This window comes from Pseudorasbora parva, chromosome 21, assembly GCF_024679245.1.
Source record: "Pseudorasbora parva isolate DD20220531a chromosome 21, ASM2467924v1, whole genome shotgun sequence".
NCBI classification, from domain to species: domain Eukaryota; kingdom Metazoa; phylum Chordata; class Actinopteri; order Cypriniformes; family Gobionidae; genus Pseudorasbora; species Pseudorasbora parva.
In genome coordinates this window covers 10,652,582-10,665,320 of record NC_090192.1, presented here as the reverse complement: position 1 = coordinate 10,665,320, position 12,739 = coordinate 10,652,582, and the positions used below count along the sequence as shown (strand labels likewise).

The window sequence follows — 12,739 nt, the reverse complement described above, 5'->3', positions numbered from 1 at the left end:
AACTCTTTGCAATTTTTATCTGAGAAACTCCTTTCTGAAATTTCTAATGTAGTCAAATATTTTTATAAAAAAATAAAACTACATTAATGACCCAGTTTAAATACAGATTCATCTTACCAGCGCTGAAGTACCCCTTTAACGTTAATCTTGCACAAAAAAACATAACACTTAATTTAGGCTTTTATTAATTTTGACATATAAGTGTCATCATGGCAAAGCATGCTGGGACATAGAAACCTGAGTCTAGTTTAGTCTAAATTAAAATAAACACGTTCATAAAACTCAAAAATAATGACACAATTCAGTTTACTTAAAATGTGTCCACTTTGAGAACTCAAAAGAAAAAAAGTTCTAAATACTCATAAAAGGTAATTTATTTGAACGCATGTTTAATATGAGTTGGCTCTACTCAAACCAAATAATTATTTTGTCAAGGTTTACAGAGTGCGAAAAATTATTTTTTTGAACAATCAAGCATGAAAGCATATTCTAGTACACCCCAAAAAATAAATCAGGACTTCATAAAAGGGCATAATAAAATACTAATTTAAATTCATTTTGGAATGATCATATTTTTTTGAGAGTTTTTTACTGTGAGAAAGAATATAAGAAAAAAAATCTAGATAAACTAGGTTAACTCATGAATGCATTAGTCAACTAGCGTGCAAGCATGCTGTTATTGTGTGGTGTCCGTTGTGTTTGGGTTACATGCAAGAAAGGTTTTATAAAATATGTTCAAGTTCATTATCTCATCAGGAATGCGCACATGCATTAGTTCAGCATATATATGCCTGCATCCCATCAGTATTTTGGTATGCGTGTAGCAGTGTGTCAAAACGGAGTGATACACACTTCACAAACACAGAGACACAAGGTCTCGTCCAAATCCTGTTCTTCCTGTCGGTTGAGTAATTCTTGTTTGTTGTGTGACTGACTATGTCCAAGAGAGCAAGAATAGAATATGCATGTAGAATAGCACTGATATGTTTTGTAAGATGCTTTTCTGCATGTGTATTTGAATGACTAAAGAAATGGTATTTTGCATACATTATTATACTCCATATTTGTGACCAACACTTGAATTAAAACACTTGATTGACAAATTGAATTCATTTGTCATTGTCCTCTTAAACGTTCCCTTTCATTGAGTGTTTTTGTCACCACTGTGCTATTGAATGTTTTATCAATTTTGATGCATTGCCATGTCAATTCAGCAGCATTTGAGGTCAATGCCCAAAGGACACGATCAAAGCGACAATACCCCAGTTGGAGACCCTGTTCCTGTGAGTGATAATAAAGGATCATAAGGGCTCTTGTGAAGAGCTCTTGTGTTTCTCTTATTATAACTGAGGTAAGGACCTGGTAGGCAGCAGTTGATCTTTGGTCACTGTAAATGTCAGCTTGCACTCTGTATTGTTGTTGTCTGTGAGATCAGTCTCCGTGACAGCAGCGGTTAACAGAAGTTGGCAGCTGAAAACCTATTGAGTACACGCTAGTGAAGTACACACTCTATTTCCTGTCTGGCCACACACCAAGAGTAGGTGTGGTGGATTTACTCACTGCACAGGTAAAGAGCACTGATTTTTATTCAATCTGTCTCTCTTGTGTTGCTGTATAGAGACAGAGAGCAGCTCTTACACCTTGTGACACAACAAGTTTTCAATGTCAAGGAATGAGTCTACTGACATGACATACATCGCTTACTTTGTCAGTTTGTTGCTGCATGTTTTAAAGCATGCTTTTTACACTGTTAAAGGCTTGGATTCCCATCCTAATCATGAACAAAGTTTCAAAATAAAAGTTGGACATTTGAGGTTCAGGTTTCTCAAAACATTTTAGAAAGTTTTTTTCTCAAGTATGGGTCTATCTGACGTCAGATATGGCAGAATGTCCTTGCACGGGCCGTACAGGCTCTTCTCCCGGAAGGGCGCGCACACACGAGACTCGAGCAAGAGAGCAAATGCTTGAAGCCGGCTGCGCTGCAGTCACAGGACTTCACGAAATCAACAATGTCACAAAAGAAGTATGTTTTGGTTGTCAGGGGAAGACAACCCTGTACAGCTTCCCAAAGAAAACCAGCGTTAAGGGGACAGTGGATGGAGTTTGTTTTTCCGGAGCAGCAACTGAGTTGTGCAAGCATTTTTGTTTGTTTCCTGCATTTCAGCGACGATGATTTATAAACAAGGTACAGCTCAACTCTGGATTTGTAGCTCGTCTAATGCTGAATGATGGAAGGGTTCTAGCGATTAAGGTTCACGGTCGTGTGTTGGAAGCAGGCGGTGAGTAGAACTGCTTCAAATGTCTTTGTGTAGTTTGCTATTGACTCGTTCATTCAAATGCACTACTATTCCATAGTTTTTCTATGTAGTCACTAGTCTGACGTGTAAATAGGGTTGCCACCTTTGATTTGTGAAAAACTGGGACACTCAGATGAAAATTGTGTTTTTTTTTTTTTTTTTTAACCCATTTTTGCAAATATACTATGTTAACAGTTGTAGGACTCCCTATTGCCTCTCTTATATATTTTTCATAAACGTTGCAATAGCGTTTGCTTAGTGCAAACTCTGGTGCTTCTTTGTTTTTGCATGATTTTCCAGCGCTGTTTTTCCTTCATATTTAACAGAAATTTTGGCAGACAAAAAACACAGGTATTTGAGAACAGGTCTCCTTTTAAAAAAGCTAGCTAGCAACTGAACACTGTTTCATCCTGCATGTGCGTGGATGGATGCGTGCGACCAACCGACAGCATAGGCAGTTGCTAGGCGATAAGTTGAGCTTCCAATCAAATAAAAGTAAACGCCTGGGATTGGCCAGTCCACTGTTGGTTTACCCGTTTTTTACCTGTTTACGGACACAGGATTGGATGTACACAACCATGAAGAAAACACAGTAACAGTATAAGGAAATGGTGTAATTTAAAGCCAGGAAATTCTACTTTTAAAGTACATTTTCACAACAACAACAAAAAAAGCATTTGTGTCCAGGGAAAGAATATACATTTTCCTGGACAGTCGCTCAAAAAAGAGAACAATCCCTGGAAAACCGGGACGGGTGGCTACGCTATGTATAAAACGGTTTCGCTTGCTAACTGCTAACATTAAATTGCATACAAAAGTCCATAAACCAAATCATGTTCTCGTAAACCATTAATAAACACAAACAAATTTTGTAAAACTATCGCATGACAAGCCGCTTAGCATATACATTTACAGTACATACCACATAAAGACGTCCTGCTGTTGCTGCTGATCCAGTTCAATTTCAGCCTCTAGATCTGATTCTGGATCATATATGTATGGATAAATCTGATCTCAATGGTTTATTTAGGATAACATTTTTTTTCTTCACGTTTAAAGGTGTCAGAGCTTTCAGACGCTCTCAACGGAATAGCTGCAGGCGCTCGTCATTCTTTAGCTCCGCCCACACGATATGCTTCCAGCCGCTCGTTTTTTTTTAACGGAAAGACTCGGCACAGCGCATGGGCGTTGGAACCATTGTGTGTTGGTGGGACAAGACCCACTCACTTTTATCGTCTCAAATTCAGCACGTCTGTTTACCTACCGTTAACTGAGAAACACTTATTATTAAATACATAAAAATGATAAATCAACAAAAAAAATCTTTTTTTGAAATCTTTTAAAATCTTTATTTCCCCTTTTCTAATATTTTCTCTATTTTTATTGAAAATAAATGCCTTTCCGATTTAATATGTGATGGGGAAAGAGAGTAGAGTGAGTGTGGCCAAAGGCGGATTCTCTGATCGATTAGCGTCAAAACTTGATGACATGCGTCTTACCCCTATTAAGCCACGGTATATAACACAGTCATTTTTTCTGTTTTATTTAATTTAGTAAATGGCATTTTTTCTATCTTTTTGGGTGAACTAACCCTTTAAGTATTTGACGGACTGTAAACAAACCTGTCGCCACTACAACTATGAAACTAAAAGCTACTGAGCAAATACAGAGTAGAGCATTGAATAATATTACTACATAAAACAAAAACGAAACTTGTCTAGACCAACATATTAAAAAATGAATCTCATCTATATAAACTATCCATGAAATAAACATGTTTTTGATCACCAAATATAAAGACAGCTTGGATTCACATTTCAGCGGATTTATACAGACATAATGATATGATACTACCACCACTAAAAGTAATTAATTGTGCCTGCTTTTATATTAAAAAACACTGGGCCCTATTTTAAAGAATCTAAGGGCATAGTATAAAGCACGGCGCATCTAATCCACTTCACTTTTGCTAGTTTAAGGATGTAAAAAATGGTCTGCGTACCCGGCGCAGGGTTTAAAAGGGTTGTCCCTATTGTCTTAATGAGTCATGTGGGTGTGTTTTGGGCATAACATGCAATATACCAATCAGCTTCACTATTTACATGCCGGAATTTGCCAAATTGAATGATTCTCCAGAGAGGAATCCTTTTATTTTTAATATTTAAAAATGTTTGTGTGCTGCTACCATATTACACACACCCCTGTGTGTGTAATAAGCAGAGTGTACGCGTTGTAGACCCACCTACAGGTCCTTCTCAAAAAATGTGATAAAAGTTCATTATTTTCCATAATGTAATGATAAAAATTAAACTTTCATATATTTTAGATTCATTACACACCAACTGAAATATTTCAGTTCTTTTATTGTTTTAATACTGATGATTTTGGCATACAGCTCATGAAAACCCAAAATTCCTATCTCAAAAAATTTGCATATTTCATCCGACTAATAAAAGAAAACTGTTTTTAATACAAAAAAAGTCAACCTTCAAATAATTATGTTCAGTTATGCTCTCAATACTTGGTTGGGAATCTTTTTGCAGAAATGACTGCTTCAATGCGGCGTGGCATGGAGGGGATCAGCCTGTGGCGGCGTTATGGAGGCCCAGGATGCTTCGATAGCGGCCTTAAGCTCTTCCAGAGTGTTGGGTCTTGCGTCTCTTAACTTTCTCTTCACAATATCCCACAGATTCTCTATGGAGTTCAGGTCAGGAGAGTTGGCAGGCCAATTGAGCACAGTAATACCATGATCAGTAAACCATTTACCAGTGGTTTTGGCACTGTGAGCAGGTGCCAGGTCGTGCTGAAAAACCAAATCTTCATCTCCATAAAGCTTTTCAGCAGATGGAAGCATGAAGTGCTCCAAAATCTCCTGATAGCTCGCTGCATTAACCGTGCCCTTGATAAAACACAGTGGACCAACACCAGCAGCTGACATGGCACCCCAGACCATCACTGACTGTGGGTACTTGACACTGGACTTCAGGCATTTTGGCATTTCCTTCTCCCCAGTCTTCCTCCAGACTCTGGCACCTTGATTTCCGAATGACATGCAAAATTTGCTTTCATCCGAAAAAAGTACTTTGGACCACTGAGCAATCAGAATCAGAAAGAGCTTTATTGCCAAGTGTGCCTTTCACACACAAGGAATTTTTTTTGGTGCTGAAGCTTCCAGTGCACATAAACAATACAAATACAACACGGTAATAAAAAATTATAAGAATAAAAATATGAAGAAAAATATAAACAGTATAAGGTCACTTATAAGGTCACTTAACAGTCCAGTGCTGCTTCTGTGTAGCCCAGGTCAGGCGCTTCTGCCGCTGTTTCTGGTTCCAAAAGTGGCTTGACCTGGGGAATGCGGCACCTGTAGCCCAATTCCTGCACACCTCTGTGCACGGTGGCTTTAGATGTTTCTACTCCAGACTCAGTCCTCTGCTTCCGCAGGACCCCCAAGGTCTGGAATCAGTCCTTCTCCACAATCTTCCTAAGGGTCACCTCTTCTCGTTGTGCAGCGTTTTTTTGCCACACTTTTTCCTTTCCACAGACTTCCCACTGATGTGCCTTGATACAGCACTCTGGGAACAGCCTATCCTTTCAGAAATTTATTTCTGTGTCTTACCCTCTTGCTTGAGAGTGTCAATGATGGCCTTCTGGACAGCAGTCGGGTCGGCAGTCTTACCCATGATTGCGGTTTTGAGTAATGAACCAGGCTGGGAGTTTTTAAAAGCCTCAGGAATCTTTTGCAGGTGTTTAGAGTTAATTAGTTGATTCAGAATTAGGTTAATAGCTCTTTTAGAGAACCTTTTCATTATATGCTAATTTTTTGAGATTTTCATGAGCTGTATGCCAAAATCATCAGTATTAAAACAATAAAAGACCTGAAATATTTCAGTTGGTGTGCAATGAATCTAAAATATATAAAAGTTAAATTTTTATATCATTACATTATGGAAAATAATGAACTTTTATCACATATTTACATTTTTTGAGAAGGACCTGTATAGGTGCAATACTAACAAACTTTAACACAAAAAATATTGCGCTATTGACTTTAGACCAGATTTCACTTGGTCAATGGCGCACTCGTTTTCTGTTGCCTCAAAATAGCAACGTCCCAACAATATATGCCTGAACACACCTCGTTTTCAGACCAGCACAAATAGGCGCAAATGCATTTGCTATTTCAATAACGTGGTATCAATAAAATGATCACTGCGTCTGGCTGAATCTAGCAAAAACACTTTCTTCAACACACAAAAAAACACGTATTGTGCTAGGTGTATGATAGGGCCCTCTGTTTGACTAACACATAACACTCACATGTTTCAACACAGGTGCATCATTTTATGGTAAAGTTAGAACAGCCTGAACTGCAAACGGTGACAAACAACAACAATACAGAGAAATAATCAACTAACTAAAACCAGTAATCTAGCCCTCTAAACAGGAAGAAAAAAAATCATCATAGGCCTTTAGCCTACTTGGTGAATTCTTTGTGGCGTGGGAAGTTCATTGTCAAATGTGTCAATCAAAATGTGACTGCGAAAATAACACCTTAAATGCACACACATGATTTGCAGATTAATTATTTGCATATTAATGCCAGAAAGCCTATGATTTTTTTTAAACATGTATTATATTTGATAATTAAAATCCATTTTCATACTCATCTTTTCATAAATTTGGACTTTGACTGAAAATTGTATTGTGCCTGACCTGTTATAAAGGCATAGTTCACCCAAAATTCTTAATTTGATTGTCCGCAAGAACCAGTTAGGTTTGTGAGATTTGAGTGCTCTGATGTTTTCCACCAAAATAAAACACAATTAGTATTATAATATTATTGTAATTTTATAGATTGTACTTTAAAGTAAAGATGATAAATTGTCATTATATTATTTTTCTTAAATACTTACAGTTAATTGTTACAATAGTAATATTTAATATATTTTTAAATATTTTTATTTAGTAATAATAATGATGATAATGATAGTAATAATAATAATAGTTGTTATAGTTATGTTATATTATATAGTAATTTATATATAATTACATAAATGCCAGATCATGCCCTACTAAGCACAGCAAACCTGGAACTTAAATTTTAAATCGGAATTGCAATTATATTTTTCTCCCAAATTGTGGAAACCTAATTTTATCTTTAATATTATTTCATAATTTTTTTTGTATTATAAGTCAGCTGGAGAGGGCCTATTGACTTACTAAAAGCACTGTTCTGTAATTTCTTTTTTTTTTCTTCTTTTTTTGAGTACTTAATTTGTTGACTTTTCTAAATTAAATTCAGTATTAATGTGCTGTTATCTTTTGCATCTTCTTGCGCATGAATGTTTAAATTGGCGTGGCTTAAAGGTACACTAAAGTCTAGTTCACACTGCCCGTGTTTACTTGTCACATCGCACGTGTAGTTGGGAAACGTAGTTTGCACACCGGAGATAGAGTTGTCGGCGATTCTTCCTCTTGTCTTCCTCTTTCGAATCAGCTCTGACCGCGACTCTGGAAGACTTGGAGTTAAGCTTTTCTCTGAGAAAAGAACAAAAAACGGCACTGAAGTCATTCTTAAAAAGAGAAGATGTGTTCGGAGTTTAGCCAACCGGATACGGCGAATGTTTAATCTATCAACAAGCTCTGTTTCACCTTCGTTGCTCTGGTTGGTTGTAGCGCTATCCTATCGCGTGCAGAGGGAGTTTGAAAGACAACCGTTTATCCCGCCCCTCGGATTGAGCCCTGTCTATGGTGAGTTTCCAGACCAAACATCTTGATGTGGGTCTTGCTTGTCAGGCTACCCTACCGCACTACTTGAGCAACAAAAATTTCATTGAGAAATGAGAGACGCTACCACCACACTACTGAAAAATGTAATTAAGCTAGCAACGTCACTACTTGTAGCGACCCAACACTGCCCAAACTGTGGTGGCCGGCGCAGTTCAAAGATGTCATCGTCTGAGACAGCAGAGAGTGACTAGTGCTCTGCAGAGCAGTTTGTCCCGTTTAGGGCTACTGTAGAAACATGGTGGCGCAAAATAGTGACTTCACTGTAAGGGGACCAGCGTTGTATGTAGAGAGAAATGGCTCATTCTAAGGTAATAAAAACATAACGGTTCATTATGTAAGGTCTTTATACATTCCTGAAAACACAGTTATTATATTTCATTTGTGTCAATAAATCCTCATAAATATTACATATTGCACCTTTAAAAACACATGCAAATACTATCTGCGCTAAAATTATTTATTTTAATTATTTTAATTAAAACTCAATTACAGGCGACTGTATGGTACTATTTACTAGCCATAAAAACATTTTTAGTTGCCTCTATTTATATTTGGTTGCATATGCTAGTGATTCACTCGCATTGCAGAGGGTTGTCTGTGTGTTTGTGTGTGTGTGTGTGTGTGTGTGTGTGTGTGTGTGTGTGTGTGTGTGTGTGTGTGTGTGTGTGTGTGTGTGTGTGTGTGTGTGTGTTTACGGGTTTATATTACATTGTGAGGACCAACCAGGATAGTAAAACATGAGATCACCTGCTTTGTAGAGACCAGCCAGCTGTCCCCACAATGTAAATGGATTCATAGACATACTAAATGTTATTTTGAAAATGTAAAAATGCAGAATGTTTCCTGTGATGGGTAGGTTTAGGGGCAGGGGCAGGGGCAGGGGCAGGGGCAGGGGCAGGGGCAGGGGCTGTGTAGGGGGATAGAATTGTACAGGCGTAAAATCCATTACACCTGTGGAATGTCCCCACAATTCACAAAAACACAAGTGTGTGTGTGTGTGTGTGTGTGTGTGTGTGTGTGTGCGTGTGAGTGTGTGAGACTGTTTATGTGGTTTATGAGGACACAAATTTGTATAACTACATGGGTATTACACTGGTATTACACTATAAATGTGGTTTATGAGGACATATCAAATGTCCTCATAAATCAAATGGCCTTAAAAACATACTAAATGATGTTTTTTTGAGAAAGTAAAAATGCAGAATGTTTCCTGTGATGGGTAGGTTTAGGGATAGGGGCAGTGTAAGGGGATAGAAAATACGGTTTGTACAGTATAAAAACCATTACGCCTATGGAGAGTCCCTGTAAACCACATAGACCAACATGTGTGTGTGTGTGTGTGTGTGTGTGTGTGTGTGTGTGTGTAAACCTGTTGGTTTGGATGTCATTGGCGATACATTTGTGGTGTATAATAACACTGTATCCACTCTAAATCAAGTTTAGTAGGAGTAAAAAAAAATACTATATAGAAACAGAAGTACAATGAGAGAGAAAGAGAACAGAGCCATACAGACGCGGACGAATAGAGTTGTTTTCAATTCAAGGCCCCTTTACACACGTACAGAGACTAGGGAATGCTAGGATGATGAAAGAAGAGTAAGGGAACTTGGAAAGGAAGTGTGAACTGGAGAAAACAGTGACTTATTATTCAATCTCAGTCCCATCAGCATGCATGCATGTCACTTCTGTTACTACACAAAACCAGCTCAAAGAAAAAGAAAATGTAATCACCCTTATTTGGACATTTTCATTGCTGCAATTGCATAAACATAACCACAGAACTGTTCTGATCAGTAGTTAACCAATATCAGGGTAATCAGTCTTACTTTTAAGATTCAAATGAGATGAGACCAAATAGAACTAGTACAATTAGTCTAAGCTATTTATGCAACCAGCCACTGGAATTAACAATACTAAAAAAAAATCAACAAAACTTGTAGAGATGTATGATTTTGGTTTACAGTCTATTGTCAAATGTTAGCCTGTTGTTTACAGTGCACTGAATCTATTGTGACTTACAATAAATCATTTGTGAATGAGGGCAAACAGTCACCAAATATCTTATGCATGCACAAATCTCAGTACAGCGCTGCACATGCACACTCTGTCATGACATGGACGCTTAGAGTGCCAAACACATCTATTTACAGTATGCTGCACAGAGTAGCAGTGTGATAAAACCAAGACAGGAAGATGGTAGGCATAACTGTAAATGAAACAAATCATGTGTGTGCATTTAAGATGTTATTTTCCACTACAAGACAAATGAACAATACATTTAAAGTGATATTATTACACACTGCATAGGCAGTCCTCTGAGTTTAATTTGCATTATGTTCATTTTAAAATTATGGTCATTTATTTTATGAACTGCTGAGTGGTGGTATACCGGTTTCACAATAGGTATATTTCTAGATACCACCATGCCTGTGAGTAGCTGAAACATCTGCTTCTTCTATTCAGTGGCCACAGAGAGCACCATGTAGTGATTTAACCTCTATTACTGACATACTCTTCTTTCTAATGGTTATGATTTTATATCAGTGATGGGGGTAATGGATTACAATTAACGCGAGTTGCATAGTGAGTTTACTTTTATTGTATTGCATTACTTTTAAATTTACAACAAAAATCAGAGTTACTTCTTCAAAAAATAACTCAAGTTTTGTTTTCCCATTTATTGGCTGGCACCTCTCCTGTCCGCATGTTTAGTGAAACTGGGAGTGAGTGCAGAGGTACTGTGTGCGCTGTGTGAACTAGTTCTACACTAGTTCTTTTGTAGTTCTAGATTAAATGTGAGCATGCATTTACTCGTCTCACTTGAACATAAACAGATTCAGTATTCCTCAAAATTAATAAAAAAACAATAAATGCAAACTCAGAATATTACACAAACCTGCAATAATTAAATATGTTAAATAATACAAATATACACGATCAGGCATAACATTACGACAGGTGAAGTGAATTACTGTCACATGCCTGTCCTGTCTTGTGTGCACTTGTGGGTTTTGTTATGTTGAGCATGTGCTCGTGTCCCTGTCAGTACCCTCCCCCTTGTTATCTGATTAGTGTTTATTGGCCCCACCTGTGTTCCCTGATTCCCTTTTGATATATTCCCTTTATAAGCTCCTTGTGTTTGTCAGTCTTGGTTCGGATCGTTGTGTATGTCTCGTCTACGTCTCCCGGTTCCCCGTCATTCCTTTGGTATGTTTGAGTCTTTTGTTTATGTTTTATGATTATGTGTTTTTCCCCCTCGTGGGTTTTGTTTTGAGTTTATGTTTTATTTTATAATAAATTATCATTTTCTGCACTTGAGTCCTCGCACCAGTTTTCCCTTGTCTGTGACGTGACAGAACGATCCGAACCAAGACTGACAAACACAAGGAGCTTATAAAGGGAATATATCAAAAGGGAATCAGGGAACACAGGTGGGGCCAATAAACACTAATCAGATAACAAGGGGGAGGGAACTGACAGGGACACGAGCACATGCTCAACATAACAAAACCCACAAGTGCACACAAGACAGGACAGGCATGTGACAATTACACTGATTATCTCTTCGTCACAGCACCTGTTAGTGGGTGGGATATATTAGGCAGCAAGTAAACACTTTGTCCTCAAATTTGATGTGTTAGAAGCAGGAAAAATCAGCAAGCATGAGAATTTGAGCAAGTTTAACAAGGGTCAAAATTGTGATGGTTAGACAACTGGCTCAGAGCATCTCCAAAACTGCAGCTCTTATGGGATGTTCTTGGTCTGCAGTAGTCAGTATCTATCAAAAGTGGTCCAAGGAAGGAACAGTGGTGAACTGCGTCATGGGCGGCCAAGGCTTATTGATGCCCGAGAGGAGCAAAGGCTGGCCCGTGTGATCCGATCAAACAGACGAGCTACTGTAGCTCAAATTGCTCAAGCAGTTAATGCTGGTTCTGTTTTGGCAATTTATAATAGATTAATAAATAATAATAATAGAGTTCATTGAAACACAGAGAAAATCCAAGGTCACTGCAACCTGGCAAAATGAAAGTTCTACTTAAATTGATGACATTATGAAAAAATATATTACTATTGCACAATAGAGTGTACTTTATAAAGTAAAAATACTAATAATACAATTTAGAATGATTAATTAATCAACTATTTGGGTGATTAATGCATTGAAATAAGTTAAATATTTTGTGTACTGCCACATCCTCATTGCTTGGTGTCAGTATGTCCGAAAAGACTGCCATATTGGCCATTGAGACAAACAAAAATAACTGAGTGCAACCTAGGCCTAATCGGTGGAAAAAAGTATTCCATGTAATTTTATACAGCCATGCTGATGTGTGTTTCTGTGTTTTACTTTTCAGTATGTCTCGGGACAGATATGAAGCTGGCTTTACCCTCCAGTCTTCAGAATCATTATACGATGCTCAAGCTGCTGTACACGGGCTGTCAAGTGGTTCATGGTAACCTGGAGATCACGCATCTGCAGGGCACTCCAGACCTCTCCTTTTTGCAGGTACGGGACTGTCATGTGTTTGTGTGTGTTAGGGTAGTGCTGTAGTGCTTTTATTTATAAAGCAGCTAGATTTATTTGGTGCTCAAGCATTACCAGGTTCAAGTTCATTTTCTTGCCATTGTGTGTAATAATCACATTA

At 37.8% G+C, this 12,739-nt stretch overlaps 1 protein-coding gene across 1 annotated transcript in view; it reads left to right on the top strand.

Annotated features, from left to right (window-relative positions):
• erbb2 (erb-b2 receptor tyrosine kinase 2) overlaps nucleotides 1-12,739 on the top strand; it is a 51,551-nt gene that overhangs the window by 8,084 nt on the left and 30,728 nt on the right. The window contains exon 2 of the mRNA XM_067430576.1: nucleotides 12,449-12,600. Within this exon, the coding sequence (XP_067286677.1) occupies nucleotides 12,449-12,600 (152 nt within the window). The remainder of the gene's footprint in view (nucleotides 1-12,448; nucleotides 12,601-12,739) is intronic.